The sequence below is a fragment of the Podarcis tiliguerta genome (assembly GCF_965153285.1).
Source record: "Podarcis tiliguerta genome assembly, chromosome: 13".
NCBI classification, from domain to species: Eukaryota; Metazoa; Chordata; class Lepidosauria; order Squamata; family Lacertidae; genus Podarcis; species Podarcis tiliguerta.
Window position 1 is genome coordinate 8,322,049 of NC_139546.1, and position 17,958 is coordinate 8,340,006.

The 17,958-nt window shown below is 44.5% G+C and overlaps 1 protein-coding gene across 15 annotated transcripts in view; it reads right to left on the minus strand.

The window, feature by feature from the left end:
• Nucleotides 1-925: 925 nt before the first annotated feature.
• SLC20A2 (solute carrier family 20 member 2) overlaps nucleotides 926-17,958 on the minus strand; it is a 102,186-nt gene continuing 85,153 nt past the window's right edge. For 4 of the 15 annotated variants that reach the window (XM_083407720.1, XM_083407727.1, XM_083407725.1 and 1 more), the window contains exons 9-11: nucleotides 9,692-9,877; nucleotides 8,996-9,080; nucleotides 926-2,964 (exon numbers count right to left, since the gene is read on the minus strand). In XM_083407720.1, coding sequence (XP_083263846.1) covers nucleotides 2,800-2,964; nucleotides 8,996-9,080; nucleotides 9,692-9,877 — 436 coding nt within the window. In that variant the 3' untranslated portion in view covers nucleotides 926-2,799. Of the gene's footprint in view, nucleotides 6,365-6,516; nucleotides 8,152-8,995; nucleotides 9,081-9,691; nucleotides 9,878-17,958 lie in introns of all 15 variants that reach the window. The other 11 variants (XR_014503972.1, XR_014503974.1, XM_083407722.1 and 8 more) reach the window with 7 other exon arrangements.

Below are 17,958 nucleotides of genomic sequence, written 5' to 3' on the forward strand. Positions count from 1 at the left end.
CCTGCTAGTGATCCCTTTTGTCCTAAACACACCAAAAAGAGGGAGCACATCTTTTGTTCATATTCCTCATGGAAAGTCACACAGGTCAGGAATTGCAACAGACTTAAGGTACACTGAATGTTCAAATATATGTCGGTTGATCTCATCCTCTGCTCATGGAGCACTTTGTAAAAACACCAAAAAGCTGTCAAGCTCCTTAAGGACTATGTTCCAGACTGGAAAGAATCTGTTTGCTTTATGAACATGCTCCTTTTTATGTGCAAGCAGAGAAGCATTCTCAAATTGTTGTACAAAGTTCACCAAGGGTTTAAATTATGCCGGTTGCGTCATTAGTGGGTTATATCATCCTGTCATGAGCCATGAGTTAATGTTCAGGTGCTTTGTGTTGTTAAAACAATGCAGAGTTGAGTTTTAAAGCCAAGAACCACAGCAGCACTGGGTCTTGAATAAGGAGGACATATTTTCCTTGGATTTCCTTTGCACAAGTGTGCTTGTGACAGTAGCGTCCAAGCATCGCTTTCTCTAGGCTCGTGGAAGCACATTCATTTGCATTTTTATGTATGAGATGTTCATTACGGGATTACTACCGAAAGAGTGCTATGGTAATTCATAAGGGGATCTTCATCCTGGGACAAACAGTCCCAAGTGAAATAAATGGAAGTTTTTGTTTGCTTTACACAGAGCTTGGCTTTATTTGGGCTTTGCCAATGGGTGTGTTCCTCTGTGCCCCCCCCCTTCCAGGCCATTGTTACAAATTTCTAAACAAGAACTCACACAGAGTGAAAGCAAATGAAAGGATTATAACAAATGCAAAGTAAGCAAGGAATGCTTTGAGTTAAGAAGCGCCCACAGCTTAGTAGGTTGTAAATAGTAAAAACACATGGTTCAGTATCTTTAAAAAAAAAACCAAGAAACAAGAAAGCAGTTCTAGGGCAATGTATTCTTTTATTATAAATTTAGAATGAATGACCAATGAAAAAGGATCACAATGGAGTACCAAGAAAGCTCATGTATCGAATTTTTTTTTAGCAGCATTTCAACAGTCCTAGGCTCCCAACATTCTCCAAGCATGACCTCCTCAAGCCCACTCCAGTAAACCCAACCTGGACACCGTTACAAGTAGCAAAATCCTCTGGGAAGTGCTCATTTATGAGCTCGATGGAAACAGATGGGAATGGCTCAAGAACACAGATTCCCAAAAGCCTATACTCAAGGTTCCCATAGCAAGAGGAACTGGGTTCAAACCACTGTCTGCCAGGTTGATACGGTCCCTTTATACTAGTAAAGATTGGGGGGGGGGGGTCATCAATGTGTATCTACCAAATTATGACAAATTGCAGTTCTAGGGCCAGAGACCTTGTAGGCCTCTTCAGTAGTGTCTTCATATGACAACTGGCAGACTTGGATGCCTCTTCAAAAAGGGACAACGCGTTTCTGAGTATTGGACACTGCCCTTAGCAGTTCCGAAGCAGCCGCAATGTGATTTTTCCCAGGCACCCTTGGCAATGTCCTAAGTCCCGGGCGACAGCAGAGGAACCCAGACTGCAGCTCCGTCCCCTGCGAGCGCTGAACTGGCAGGGAGAGCTTTAGCTTAGATTCCTTCCACATGCTCCGACATTTGATCAGAAATGGTTCTTGTATTCACTCCTCCTCCAGTTATGAGGGTAACTGTAGTATAAAAATCTTAACCACCAAACACTGTTCGTTAGCACCCCAAACTGTCCTAGATTGCTCCCTTTCAGACACTGGGCATAACAGCGCCAATCTATGTTACCGTTGGCACTGGGTGCCTCAGGAAAAAGCAATGCAAAACCTTTCTGAAACCCCATCTTTCTCCCCCCGTGAGCTTGCTGACAGATGGCTGTTTTGAGAGGAGAATTGGACCTATATACAAGGGGTGGAAAATACTTGTTTGATTGATAACGAAGCTGAGCTTTTAGTGAAATCCTCTGTGGGTGATATTTTTTACGCAAGACTGTAGCAGTACGACACTTTACCTGTTACAGTAAAACATGAGCGATACTATCCTGGCTTTGCTGGTGACTGGCTGGTAGAAAATAACTTTAATTAGAAAGTTAAATGGGTTGCAGGGTGAGGAGAGAGAGAGAGAGAGAGAGAGAGAGAGAGAGAGAGAGAAAGAAACAGCACACAGATAGACAAATATAATACTGACAAGCTATTCCCCCTTCTTTGGTACTTTCTAAACTTTCTTATCCAAAATATATGAGGGAAATGCACCATTAAAAAGTTACATTTTTGTAAGTATTTACAAATTCAATGTTCATACAGTATTATACACAACAATATGATATGAACCGAGTTTTTGCCAATGTACTTCTGCACTTTGCTTCCAGTATCATTGAACAGCACTTTTTTTTTTTTTTACAAAAAAAAGAATCTCATCTTTTTGCAGATTGCTTCATCATTTATCGAACTGACAAACACATCCCAGGTTCTTTTAAAAGATTAAAAAAATGGCTACTGAATGATACATTATGTACAAGTTTTACTAGGGATTAAAGTTCTAGGCAATTATTTTCACCTCACTTATAACTTAAGGTAGTGTTACCTACTGTAAGCATATATATATATTTCTTTAATACATAAGAAAACGGCACCACATGTTATGTCACCAATGACACAGATGTTATGTACAGCAGATGTTAGATTCTGACGGCAAATCCTTGCTGATGAGCTCTTACTGCATGGTTTAAATAGGCAGCTCTGCGCTCTGGAGGGGAGACCTTTGCTTCTTTTATCTCAGAGGCACCCCCTTCTTCCATGGAAGGAGCAGCGATGTCAGACGTACGGCAGGATGGCGTACATGAAGAGAGCCATGATAGCAGCGCTGAACAAGCCAGCCACGGGGACAGTCACAAACCAGGCGACAAAGATATTGCGGAAGAGGTGCCAGTCAACAGCCTTCTTGGAGCGTATCCAGCCAACGGCCACCACAGAACCAACCTTGGAAGTTTGAGAAGGGAATCAGAATCAAAGGCATCTTAACATGGGCAACAGATGCTTTATGAGCTGGGGTCCATAAATTTGGGTTTGCTTTTAGTAACCAGCTAGTATCTGTGATCATCACCACCACCCTACCGTCCCTCTGGCATGTAAGGCGATTCAGGGGAAGGTCTGGGCCAAACCAAACCATGCTTTGGAGGCACGTGGAAGCAGCAGGAGATGCGCCAAGTATCTCCAAAGCCTGGCACTAAGGAAGATCAACCCGTTTCACGAGTTGCGTGAAAATGAGATGCCTCATCCCCTCCATTTTCTTTGTAATGCAAGCCTCCCACTTTGAACTGGGTATTCCAGGGACTTGCAATTGCCAGAAAGACTTGTGGCAACTGCTGACCAACCAGCAAACACATTTATGGACCCCAATCTATGACAAAACCAATGCCAGTCAGCTGAAGCCCAGATTTACAAATTATCTGAAATTGGAATTCCTGCTTCCTTTTCACACAGGAGAAGAGCTCTACATGAATTTATCACACAAACTGAAAACTATTTGGGATGGGACAGGGAAACACACCTTTTAGTGCCTTGCATAATTTGGATTCCATAGGCAGTTCTTGTTCTTATTATTTCTAGCTTTACATGACATTCTCCTTAATTTAAGGCCTGTGATAGCAGTTATTGAGCCATGCCCCTTTCAAAGGAAAGGCTAAACATTACAAATAAGAAAATCAACCGTGTTTTATGTATTTAAAGTAATACATGTTGCTTTTCAGGGCAAACCATTTCCAAAGCAACTTAACAAGGTAATTTAAACAAAAAACAAAAAATCCACCACTCAGTAGCAAAAACTACAACTAGCAAGTTATAACAAATAAAGTGCCCAGAAGTTTGCTACACGTGACATAGGTAAAGGTAAAGGGACCCCTGACCATTAGATCCCGTCATGGCCGACTCTGGGATTGCGGCGCTCATCTCGCTTTATTGGCCGAGGGAGCCGGCGTACAGCTTCTGGGTCATGTGGCCAGCATGACTAAGGTGCTTCTGGTGAACCAGAGCAGCGCACAGAAACGCCGTTTAGCTTATCTACTTGCACTCTGACATGCTTTCGAACTGCTAGGTTGGCAGGAGCTGGGACTGAGGAACGGGAGCTCACCCCGTCGCGGGGATTTGAACCGCCAACCTTCTGATCAGCAAGTCCTAGGCTCTGTGGTTTAGACCACAGCGCCACCCATGTCCTGTGTCACAGAAAGTGGAAATTAATTATGTGGCAGAATATAGGAAATTGGTGGCAAAGCTGGATTCCATAAGTGAAGAGCATATGGCTTGAGGTTGGAGCTTAGATATTTTGTCCAGCTTTGAGCCCCGTGCTGGAAAGAGCGAGAGCTCTTTTTCTAGCAAGCTGCAAATCTAGTGTTCTTCCATCCCTGCTATTGGTACGTTATCTCAGATATGCCAAAAGGGCTGACAAATCTTCTATCACCCTGTCAAATAGAACAAGTATGTGTTTTTCCTGTTCTGATCACTGTCATTTTAGGGCTTGCCTGAAGCTGTTCTCTGGATGAAGGCTTCTAATACAATATATTCGCTCAAAAGAATAACTGTGTTTTCACATCTCAAATAATGGACTGTGATTTGTCTTATGTGAGCAACTGCCATTTCTTTTAACTGCTTAACCCAATTTCCCTTCTAAGTGCCATTAAGTCCACAGTTTGTTTTCTTGTATTGCCAAGGTTTTCCTCTTATGACCCTACATTTCTCCCTAAGGGCTGAGTACAACTGAGACACTATCATGTTCTGCCTTCCTCTTGTCAGAGAGCATCTGGAGAAGAGATACTACAGGCAAAAGGAAGCCAATTGTGAAAGGAAGGACGCTAAATAAGAAGGCTTCGTATTTCCTTCTAAGCAAGTTTGGAGCTGGCTGGAATTGACTGATCAGGTGCACCATATTTTTCGCTCCATAGGGCGCACCAGACCATAGGGCGCACCTAGTTTTTAGGGGGGGGGGAATAAAGGGGGGGAATTATTTCTCTCCCCCCCCCCCACCAGCCCCAAAGAGCAAAGAAGCCATCCCGCTGTCTTGGCTTCCTCTTTAGCCACAGCCGGGAGAGGCTGCGCACGGCTTCGTTTTTAGCTGCGGGCCTGGGGCGGGGGAAGCCCGAGCTTCCCCCGACCCCAGCCCCCAGAACAGGTCCGGGAGCGAAGGCAAGGTTGCACAGCCTTGCCGCTGCTCCTGGAGCTTGCGGGCTGGAGGAGCGCTCCAAAGGCTTGCGGATAGCTGCCCAAAGCCCGGGGAGTTGGCACTGCGCTCCCCGGGCTTCGGGCTGCAGGCTGCTATCCGCAAGCCTTCAGAGCCCAAGGGAACTCCTGCCGCGCTCTGAAGGCTTGCGGATAGCTTCCTGAAGCCTGGACAGCGAGAGGGGTCGGTGCGCACTGACCCCTATCGCTCTCCAGGCTTCAGCGAAAGCCTGCATTCACTCCATAGGGCGCACATACATTTCCCCTTCATTTTTGGAGGGGAAAAGGTGCGTCCTATAGAGCGAAAAATACAGTAAGTGGTACAGTAACATACAGAATTATCTGAAACAACACATTTGGTTGCTCTCTTCCCAATCTCCCCTGCCCCCATCCAAATAACTAGAAGTCTATATGTAACACATATGAAGCTGCCTTAAAAACAGATACTGGTCCATCTGGCCTTCTTTGACTGCAACCAGCAAGACCTCAAGCAGAAAGAAGTAATTCTCAGCCCAGCTACCCAAGATCTTTCTTAGCTGGAAATGGCAGGGACTAAATCAAGGACCTATTGGATGCGGCACATGTGCTTACTAAGCTATGGCCCTCCTCAAAAGGGATGTGGTAGGGAAAACCACATTTTCTTACTGTAATGACTGTCCACAGATTTGAACACTGCTGAATTAATGTAAGAAGGGCCCATATATGCTACAGTGCCAACGACAGCTATATAAAAATAAAAGATATAGCAGGAAAATGGCTACTTCACTTGCATATCCCTTCTGCCTCCTGAAGAGTCCGTGCAAATAGAAAGGCATATCCACCTCTGTTAAAATATTCTAGAGATTTACGGTTTGTCAGATAAATTACTAGGATGCAACATTCCAAAGGATTAATTCAATCCAATTAGTGTTGATGGCATAGCTCAGTCTTAGTAACCAAGAGTTAGTCATAGGACTATCTCTGATCAAATCAGTTCTGAAAGCCACAAGTCTGATCATAGTTACAGTAAGAAGTTACTGGCTAACATTCAACGTCTGTAATAAATTTCTTTTCCCCCTTGTCAGTCATTGCCCCTAGACCATAAGATAAAAATGGATAGTCACGAACATGCTTTGTTGTTCTTCATTTTGCCTGGGGAAGTTTCACCTGATCCTTTCCAGAACAGGACCTACACCCAGTGGCATAGCGTGTGTTGTCAGCACCCGGGGCAAGGCAAGTAATTTGCACTCCCTAACCCGTGGATTTGCGCCCCCTAACCCTAACCCCCAGAGGTTGCGCCAGGTGCGGCCGGCCCCCCCTGCACCCCCCACGCTACACCACTGCCTACACCACCAGCAAGAATCATGTGTGCAAATGCAAGGTGTGCTCACATGACAACTGCTGGCACTAGTGCAGCAACACTGGAACATTTATCTGCGCAGGCACCGGGCAAAGTGGTGAGTGAGCAGTGATGTTTAGGATGACAAGAGGTCTGTGTGCCCTGCAGCCTTCCAAGACCGTTTAAGTTATCCTGTTGTTCTTAGGTGCAGCAGAAAACACGGTTCTGTCACCAATGTGGACGTAAAATTCAATTGCCAGTCCAGATGGCTTCTGTAAATGGAATCTTTGCCTGGATTGTGGGGATGGAGTTGGCTTCTGCTTATGAAATTGCAGGGGGCGTGTAGCACACTTTTCTAGCCCTGAAAGTAATGGACATGTGGCTGTAATCATGGTATCTAAAAACATTGTTTAATTCGACCTCATATTACAATATTTTGCAATCTTCTTTAAGCAGAACAGTGACATGTTCATACATGAACTGTTATCAGCTCCTAGAGATTTTGTCTATTCTTCTACCTCATTACTTGCTACGGATTTTCCTTCTAGCAGATGGGTCACCCCACTGCGACTTTCTTTTTATTTGTTAGGGTGTTTTTTAAAGAGATTGGGGGGGGGAGGAACTTGGGGGAGGGGAATAAGAGAAATGGAAAGTGGGCAGTGGTAGAGATATGATATATGCTAAAATAAAGGGGGGCAGGTCTGAAAGCATGAATAGTGATGTATATGAAAAGTACCACAATTTATTTTTAACACCAATTTTAAAAAATATTCAACTTATGCTCTGTTTTGTTTCATGAATTTTCCCAATTTTTAGAGGGTATCAGTGACACTGGCATCAGTTAACCCATTTCTAAACATTATCAAAGTTTAGCTGACTACGTTTTGATGAGAATACAGGTTAGAAAAGCAGATTAATCACTGAAAAGCTACAATCTGTATAGACCTTCTAGTTCCGATTGGCTTGAAATCAAATACCATTTGCCTTCAGATACATGAATGCTCAGTTCTGTATTTCAATGACTTGTGATGTATGCTCCTAAAATTATGCACACCACAATCCATGAAAGTTACATATGAGAGACTGCAAATCTGGGGGAAGAAAATAAAATGTATGAAACTGTTAGTCGAAAGCTAATACTAAGAAGTTTAAGTTTATATAGAAGCAAGGAAACTAAAAGTTAAGATGATGACTGTTGCTTGTTAATACACTACAAAATGAATACTACAATGTGTTTTATAAACAGCAATAAGAATAATAATATAATATATACATTCTTTTTCTTTTCGCTCTCTTTTTTTTAAAAAAAGAAAACCTCCCCAACATTCTGACATTTGGGGGGAATTTGCAACTCACATGTTTTGTATAATTTTGTAAATAACTAGATTTCCATATTTTAATTATTGCTTTTTTAATTTTAAAACTTGCTTGGTAGTATATTACTTAATGAAGGCAAAATGGGATGTGGGGGAATCAGCATTTGTTATTTGTTTCTTTTTCTTTAAAGATTGAGCATGTGTTTAATTGACGTGACCACTGCAGACTCCAATACCTTGCAATGAGTGGAGCTTATTGGAATACCCACATTTGAGGCTACAAGTACGGTTAGCGCACACATTACTTCAATGCAAAATCCACTGTAAAGAAATAAAAAAAAAGACAGATGGAGATTTTGAAGTGTAAGAGTGACACACAGGAAATCCCATGCCATGCATTCATCAGGAAAGTAGAAGAATGAACGATGAACAGTGTCAGAACCTCCGGACAAAGAAGGGTGCAGCAGATCAACGTTCACATGGCATGACCTGAGGAAAAAGTTACTGCTATTCAGGGCCAACTCCACCGTGCATGGCAGCAAGTTTTGGTGTACCAGTCAAGGGCAGCACAATGTAGATTTTTTAGTTCGTTATTTTAATTCCAGTAGGCGGGCGAGACTTGGATTTCTTGCCTCAGGCATCAAAACGCCTCGGGCCATCCGCCCCTACTACACTCTAAAACATTTGGGCTAGTGTCATTATTCCTAAATGTTCTCATGTGCAGTTCCATGACCATGTGAAAACATCGAGATTAGACGGTTCCTGGCGTGCAACCCCACCAATCTTCTGCACAAAGCCTTCTGAAATTAATGGGCAATGCAAAAGGCCAATGGTTGATGGACTGCTCTTTCGGGGAACATACTACTATGCCGAATTCCATGTGGATGCGTAGGGGATAATCTGATAACAAGTGTTTGTGGGGGAGAGGAAATACTTTTTGATTCCGCAATGTGCAAAAAAGGGTGAGATGTCTAAGAAGGGAACCTGAGGGCTGCCCATTCATATGAGTGGAGTGACGGGTGGGGTGGGGAGAATTCTTGGATGTGAAATGGACGTGTGCATTTCCTCATTGTGGTATCATGCCGCTATAAACTGATCTGGGCAGCAGAGTTAAAACACGAACAGTCCAGACCGGCCTGGCTGCAGTCACATGGCAAAGGCATACCTTGCAGTGTGTAGTACTGACAGGAAGTCCAATATTGGAAGCTACCACAACTGTGAACGCCGAAGCCAACTCAATAGTGAATCCACTGCAGGAAGCATAAAAAAAACACTTCACAGTCACTCTTTCTTAAAAAAAAGGGTAATCAATCAGTCTGGGCTGACACCATGCAACATGCCAACGTCTTACCAGCATCGTCTCCAACCGGTTCCCTCCGACTGATCTTTGGTCATTGAGTTATATTAAGTGAGAGAACAAAGAGCTGCTGAATAACAAAAACTGGACACACACATCCACATTAAATTAGCTGAGCAGCTCGCTGCTACTGACAACCTATACTACATTCCAATAAATCATGCTCAATTAGTAAACAGGTTAGCAGCAGAGGTCTAGTATGCATTAAAAGCAAATAAAAAAAAATCACAGGTTTGGTTTCTTTTCTTAATCATTCAGAAGCACATGGAAAACTACTTTGATTTTTGCCATTTCCTAATTTATGCCTCTCTATGCTATTCAGACATTGGTAGGCTATTCTGCCCAACTAGACCTCAACAATGCAAACAACATTGCCATTAGTTTAAAGAGAAAGCTGCGTACATCGCTACTCCGATCAAAACCAGGAATCATTAGGCACACATATGCTACGGCATAGCTAGCATGAGATGCCAGGGCAATTAGATGCAGGAGATGGGCACGTACCTGGATGGCGTGATGGGCGTGAGGTCTTTTCCCATGGTTTGGATCACTCTTCTCCCCCAGACCCAGAGGCCCACACAGATGCCAACGCCCCCATAAAGGAGCAGCCATACGGGGGTAGGAGCTTCTTGCAGTACGCCACCCTTGTCATAAATAAGCCAGAGGGCAACCAAGGGGCCAATAGCATTGCTGGAAAACATAGCAGTGAAAATATATGAAAACATATTATCAAATCCTAAATGCTTCACTCAATACCCTCCTAGTCACACTGAACAAAGACGGAAGAACCTTACAAAAACAGCCATTCATTTATTACAATTCACATCCTTCCTTGGGACGCGGGTGGCGCTGTGGGTTAAACCACAGAGCCTAGGACTTGCTGATCAGAAGGTTGGCGGTTCGAATCCCCGCGACGGGGTGAGCTCCCGTTGCTCGATCCCTGCTCCTGCCAACCTAGCAGTTCGAAAGCACGTCAAAGTGCAAGTAGATAAATAGGTACCGCTCCGGCGGGAAGGTAAACGGCGTTTCCATGCGCTGCTCTGGTTCACCAGAAGCGGCTTAGTCATGCTGGCCACATGACCCGGAAGCTGTACGCCGGCTCCCTCGGGCAATAAAGCGAAATGAGCGCTGCAACCCCAGAGTTGAGCACGAGTGGACCTAATGGTCAGGGGTCCCTTTACCTTTTTACAGCCTTCCTTGCTGCATATTGCGCCCATGATGATGAGACACGCTATTTTCCTCTACAAGGAAATACCACAGTGGTGTTTTCACAGACGTGAAGCTACTACACAACAGAAAACTGGAGTTTTAACTTTTTCTTATGTCACAGAGATAGGACAAAATGAAGGCTAATGGGCTGATCCATTGTGATCACAGCTAGTTTCCCAATTGGTTTCTGGGTGCAATTCCAAGTGCTGGTTTTAAAAAGTGCTTTTGCTCTGGTTACTATCTTCTTTCTCACCATACACACACCAAGATCCTCAGAAGAGACCATGCTTCATATTCCCTCTTTATCCACTATGGGGACAACAAGAAGCATGAACCGTTTTTTCAGTTCCTGCTGCTTGCAGTGTTCAAAGGTACTCAGCTACAATCTGGTGTTTCATTGGCATCTAAAATATTTTAAAGGATACTGTTCTGTTCCTTGTCAGCTTGTGAGTCACTTTGAAAAATCATAGGACAGGTGGGCTGAATATTTTTTAGTAAGCAAAATGTAGGAATCAGAAGATATCCTGATGCACTTTTATGAAATGCTTCCTTTGCCGTTCCTACATTCACAACATACAGCAGATTGTGACCACTTTTCTACCTATTTTTTGCTGGCATGTATGCATCACTAGCTAAAGCATTGTGAATCTGATACTGGGTTCCATAAGCAGAAATAAGGATGCCCCTGGTTAGTCAATCATGGTTACAATGGGGTAGGTTGAAGGACATTGCATTGAAAGAGGAGGGGAGGGGAAAGTTCATGATCCCCCCCAGCTCCCTCCCTGAACAATTATAAACCCTAATAGCCCTGTGAGTTCTGAAGAAAGTGTACTAGTACAGTGGTGCCTCGCAAGACGAAATTAATTCGTTCTGCGAGTTTTTTCGTCTTGTGAATTTTTCGTCTTGCGAAGCACGGTTTCCCATAGGAAATGCATTGACGGTTTCCCATAGGAATGCATTGACAGTTTTAAGAAAAAGGCGCAAGACGTTTTCGTCTTGCAAAGCAAGCCCATAGGGAAATTCGTCTTGCGAAGCAACTCAAAAAACAAAAAACTCTTTCGTCTTGCGAGTTTTTCGTCTTGCGAGGCATTCGTCTTGTGCAGTACCACTGTACTGTCACTTCACGATACCATGTGTTTTATGGGAAATAGATTCCTAGCTACAATTTATTTTCAGTAATTTTTAACCTTCATTTTGGGAGGGGTGGAGGGGTGAGAATAACTAGGGATGATCTCTCATTCTCTCTCTCTCTCTCTTTCCACACACCTAATAGCATACATTCTTTGCACATTTTTCACCTTTATTATTGGAGGATCTCTACAGCAGGGGTAGCCATTGCGGTCCCCTCCATATATTGTTGGAATACAACTCCCATGAACTCAAGTATGATTGACAGCAGTTGTAGTCCAGTAACATTCAAAGGTCATCATGTTGGTTACCACTGCGCCACAGATTATCTTTTTAAGCATTTGCTTAAAGACATGAGTACAGTCATGGGAAAATGAAAGTTCACCCTCTTTGAATTCTGTGGTTTTACAGATCAGAACATACTAATAACCATTTGTTCCTCAGCAGGTCTTAAAATTAGGTAAATATAACCACAGATGAACAACAACACATGTGTGTTGTCATATGTTGTTGTTCATCTGAGGTTGTATTTACCCAATTTTAAGACCGGCTAAGGAACAGATGGTTGTTATTATGTCCTGATATGTAAAACCACAGAATTCAAAGAGGTTGTACTTTCTTTTTCCTGTGACTGTATGTGTACATCTCAAAATGTAATGCAGTAAGCAAATGAGACACATATTTGGAAATACCGATATGATACAGGAACACTCAAGAAAGTCAAGACTAGCTTCAGATTCCTATTGTGACTTGGTCACAAAACCTAGTTCCCTGCTAAACGAAACATGGGAAAACCACTATAATGATGAAATGTCTGACCAGCTTAGTGGTATAAAACCATGCTCCTGAAGGTATGCAATGACAACTCACTTACTTGCCTAAATGTTTTTGAGCCTGGGAGCCAAAACTGGACATTTCAGAAGCACACCGATTTGATCTAGTTTTCTCTCCCCAGGGCGGAGCTGAGCACATTTTTATTCTTTACCAAACAGAGATGGAAGTTCTATGTGACACGCACTTCTGAAGCACAAGCTCACAGCAAGAACACTGCAAGCCAAATATAGAATGAATAGGCCAATCATCCATGGCCCTGTGCAATATTCTATGGCACGGATTTTGCTATCTGTTACCTAATACTAGGAAAGCATAGAAAGCCAGAACTGGTTACCAGAAGAAATACATAAAATACCCAGTACTAACGATCCAAGTTTTAGGAATTAACAAGCCAAAGCTTTCTCAGGACATTGGCAATGGAGAATGGCATGCACAGAATGCACTACCCAAGACCCTGACAGCTAGATACAAGGACTAGTGTTGGCTATATTTAGTCTAAGCACCTTGACAAAATACACAGCTGGAACAAGGGCAGTGGCACTGTCTGACATGGTGCATAACAAAGTCTAGAAGTTAATATTTTCTGAAAAATGCGAGCCCCAGCTTTCAAATGATATAAATCTTGCAACTTTGTGCCTGACACATTCCCTAGGAGTTAAAGGCAGTCGTCAACTTACCAACAAAGAAAAAAGAAAAAACACTAACTGCCAACCAGAATGAAATCCTTAAACTCAAGTGACTCTTACGGCTCAGTAGGAAACAGGTTTATACTGCAATGGCGCAGAAAAAGGTTGTCAAGCAACTTTGTTTGCAGAGTCATATAAATGTGGTGTTTCAAGACCAACTAAACCCCAATTGCAGTTGAGCTATCAGGGCCAAGGAGGTGGAGAAGAAATTTAATTTAAAACTCAGTCTTGTACAACCCGTCACTTACAATTTACCAGTGCCACCCAGTAAGCCAAAAAGCCCTTACCTAGAGTGACTGCTTCCCCCTCTATGTTAAAAATACCCCAGGGTTTTGACGAGCCCATATGTTTGGCACCAGTCACTGGCCATAGTAAAGAGCTCCTGGGATTATGTGCCTTCCCTACTCTTCTTCCACCAGGTACAAAGTTGGACTGGCCCAAACTCATGGCCATTTTAAATTTAAATGTCTGCTTTTGTTAATTAAAAAAAAATCTATTTAATCTTAGCTTTCTGAACTGCTCACTCTTCCTTTTCCCTTTTATTTCTAGGCTCTTAAATGGTAAGATTTAATAAAACAGAGATCCACCTCATTCAGGAGTGCCTCCTTGTTTGTCACAGGGGTAAAATCCAGGCTCCAGGTCTGCAGGTGGAGCGAGAGGAGCTCTAGATGGATTTGGGGCTGCTTACGATAAAGATAAAAAGGTAAAGGTACCCCTGCCCGTATGGGCCAGTCTTGCCAGACTCTAGGGTTGTGCGCTCATCTCACTCTAGAGGCCGGGAGCCAGCGCTGTCCGAAGACACTTCCAGGTCACGTGGCCAGCGTGACAAGCTGCATCTGGCGAGCCAGCGCAGCACATGGAACACCGTTTACCTTCGCGCTGGTAAGTGGTCCCTATTTATCTACTTGCACCCGGGGGTGCTTTCGAACTGCTAGGTTGGCAGGCGCTGGGATCGAACGACGGGAGCGCACCCCGCCGTGGGGATTCGAACTGCCGACCATGCGATCGGCAAGTCCTAGGCGCTGAGGTTTTACCCACAGCACCACCCGCGTCCCTTACGATAAAGATAGCAGCTCACAATAGCAGCCCTTCCCCTTGGGCTGCCTCTGTAGGGTGCCATGACAAAAGTCAAGAAAAACTATTCCCTCTCTGAACTGCAGGCCTTTTAGATTTATATTTGCATTGTTTGCTATGAATGATCCAATTACCAGGCTTGAATTGAAACAGTACACTTATTTCCATTGTTTTCCAACAGCTTGGCTTTTGACCCTACCATCTTTCTGCTAAATTAATCCTTTAAATACTCCACAATGGTGTTATTGTATATTGTAGGGACCTCAGGGGGGTGCAGTGCATCTCTATATGCTTTGTGCAAGCAGACACAGCCCTCCTCCCCCCCGGGAGACATTTCTGTTGATGGATGCCTAGCTCTACCCAGTGCAAGAAGAACAGATGCAGCTCACACAACAGGGTCCAACTGCAACATCACCATTTTTCAATTAGGAGTGAACGGCAGGCTTTCAGCTTCATGGAAGAAAGTAAAAGAAACTTGGGGGACACGGTTTTAGCTCCACGAGACCCTCACCATGCCATGGTTACGTAAGATAAGCAGGGGGAAGAAATCCAAGAATATAAAGACAGGTGGCTGGCTATACGCTCTGTACGACCAAGAAAACCAAGTCAAAGAACACACATGTACTCTCAAGTTAGCCTGTGGAGCCTACTTTACAAAACAGATAGCGTGCCCTTTGCTGCTGTGTATAACTAGGGAGGGTCAGGAATAGCAGGCAGTCTTTCAAGCTACTTGCCCACAATGGCTATGTTATGCCTGCACAGTTGGAAACAGCAATGTTTCCAATGCTGTAAACCACAGGAAGGGAGATTGCTCTTGTGCTCCGATGCTGCTTGCTGGTTTGCCACCAGCAACTGTTCAGCCACTATAAATACAGGATGCTGGACTAGACGGGCCATTGGCCTGATCCAGGAGGCTCTTGCTATGTCCTTACGGCCACGTTACTTGGTGCAGAACCCCCAATAAAAAGGTAAAGGTACCCCTGCCCATACGGGCCAGTCTTGACAGACTCTAGGGTTGTGCGCCCATCTCACTTAAGAGGCCGGGGGCCAGCGCTGTCCGCAGACACTTCCGGGTCATGTGGCCAGTGTGACATCGCTGCTCTGGCGAGCCAGAGCCGCACACGGAAACGCCGTTTACCTTCCCGCTAGTAAGCGGTCCCTATTTATCTACTTGCCCCCGGGGGTGCTTTCGAACTGCTAGGTTGGCAGGCCAGAACCCCCAATAAGTACCCACAAAATACAATCTGAAAGCTACTGTTCTATTTCCAAAGAACAGAGCAAATGTTGGAGGAGCCAGTGCCCAATGAATAAAACACACAACCAAAGGAACGCCAGCACCCAGGCAGGGCAGTCGTCAGCCTTGATGGCTGTGGAAATAAGAGGCTTGACTTATTCAGGGGAATTCATCAGGTCAGGCTGCCTCCACCACAGGTATCAACTTGCCACCTGATTCATAAAGTAAATAAGCCTTCCAGTTGGCAGCTGTGTTCCTAGCTGCATGGTGCTCAATGAAGAGCCTATTCCGGCATTTTAAATGTCGTGGGTGGTATGAAGAAAGAAACCTAAACAGCACAAGTGAATGCAATCGCAGACGCAGAACACACCACGCAAAATCAATCATTCTCAAAATGTTGGCGGTGTTACAACAGAGTACCCACGGGGTGTTCAAATTAATGCTCAGTGGGAAACTATTAAAAAGGTGCTGTTGAAATCTGATCGCTTCTGGCTCACCGTTGACGTTATGTAAGGGTAAGGTGCCAAGGATGAGGAATGTCTCAAACTGGGACCTCCAACCATAACTCTTCAGTGCCTTACCTCCTGCCAGCCAGGCAATCCCAATTTTGTGGTTCAAGGCCGCTCTCTTGGCTGCAGTACTTATCTGAGTTTTGTCAGCTGACCCCACAGCCTTAACAAAAACCCACAACTTTCCAGCAGAATCAGCTGCCCTGTCCTTTTCCCATGCTATCCTGCCTGCCTGATCTAGTATGTGACCTCCAACCTATCCAGGTTTCCTGTTGCTAGACCAGGGACAGTCCAAGACAAGATGCCTCCCCCCGGGGAAAAAAAATCATGTACAGAAGTCAACCAGACATGCAGTTGGATCCAATTTAAAACTGGCAATGGAACTGGGTCTTCCACAACACCGAAAGGCAGCAGGTTAGCTGAGGAAGCGCTGGGCAGGCTGCAGGGCACACATAGCTCTACCCTCAAACATCTCACCACTGTTCCCTTACTGCTCCACCTGGTGCCTGCTCCCATCCACCCATGAAAAATGCTGTAATGCTGCAGCGCTAGTGCCTACATGTGTCACGTGAACAAAGCAACACATAAGCATTACGTACTGGAGTGTGTGGCCTGGGCTGAAAGCCTCTGCTTGCTTGGTCTCTCTTGACAGGATGGTCTGCAATGTTTCAAGTAAGGCACACAGATCTATATAACTGTACGCACTGGCCACATTTGGAATACAGCACGTACAAGCTCTGGTTATCTCATGTCAAAAAGGATATTGTAGAGCAGGAAAGCGAACAGGAAAGCCAAGCCAATGTGACTCAGGGATCTTCCCTACAAGACTTAGGAGCTGGAAAACCTTTTGAGCCCATCAGTCGCATTCCCTTCCGGGCAACCTATGGAGTTGCCTCCGTAGAGTAACCTGGTTTCTACAAAGCCATGCAATCCTGACTGCTCTCCGTTCCAGGCAAGCAAGGGTCATTATCGGAGTTTGAAGGCAGAAATTCCAGACAGGAACAGGCACTCCAGGAAGGTGGGGAGCAAGGCTGGGGAGGGTGTGGCATGGACCGAGCTCCAAGTGCCAGGCAGAAAGGCCTGGAGGGCCACACACCCCTGGCATGTGGCTTTTTCTTTTAGGAAGAAAAGACAACGGAGTAGGGAAGGGACTTGATAGAGGCTTCTAAAACTGTGCATGGAACAGACACACACAAGTGAAGTTTGGGGAAATATTGGGGTTCTATTGGCTGCCCGAAACAGCCAACAGAATCCAGACACAAATTGTCACTCAAACAGGATGCTTATTCAGGTGTGGCAAGGCCAATGTGAAACAAGCTCAACCAGCAGGTAGCTGGAAGGTGGCATACCAAATACGAAAGCTGCACAAGCATTTACACACTTACAAGCAAAGAGGTAGTAATGTCCATATAGGGCAATACTTCCTTCTACCAGTTTCTACCGGTTTAATCACAAGGCATAGCAACTCTCTTATCTTTTCCTCCTTCCTTTGCCCTAAACAGTTATGGCAATAGCTCTTGCATACGTGTCATTCCGTCTTTCTGCCATGGTTGTCTTGCAAACACAACCTTCACATTCCAGCCTCCACCTGTGCTCAGCCCTTCTCACACACATTTCAATTTTCATTCTGTAATTTCAATAATTTCTCTGGTGGAAGAACATTTTTTTTGTGTGTTCCACCACATTAAGAGCTCAGAATCAGCCAAAGAACCTGATTTGCCATGCTTTCAGCGTAGACAAAAGAAGCTGCTGGTTCACCCTGTGCTCCATTAACTTAGAAAGGACATTTTTATCTCTTTGTGTTTTTATCAGAAAAAGCAGGGGGAATTAAGATATCACTGGGACAATCCTTGAGGGAAATGAACAGGCTGAGCTGCAGCCACCTGGAGCAAGCAGCACTGTGATATATGCAAATCCATCCTGAAGAGGGCTTGGCTTGCAACAGGCACAATTCCAGCTGAAAATAAAGCCACAATTCATCACACTAGAACACAATTCAGGTCCATAAAACTGTGGAGAGGATTATAAATAGCAAAGAAGGAGGAAGCCAGCAACCAGCCCACATCAAGGAGCATGCGGGAGGAATGCTCAGCACTC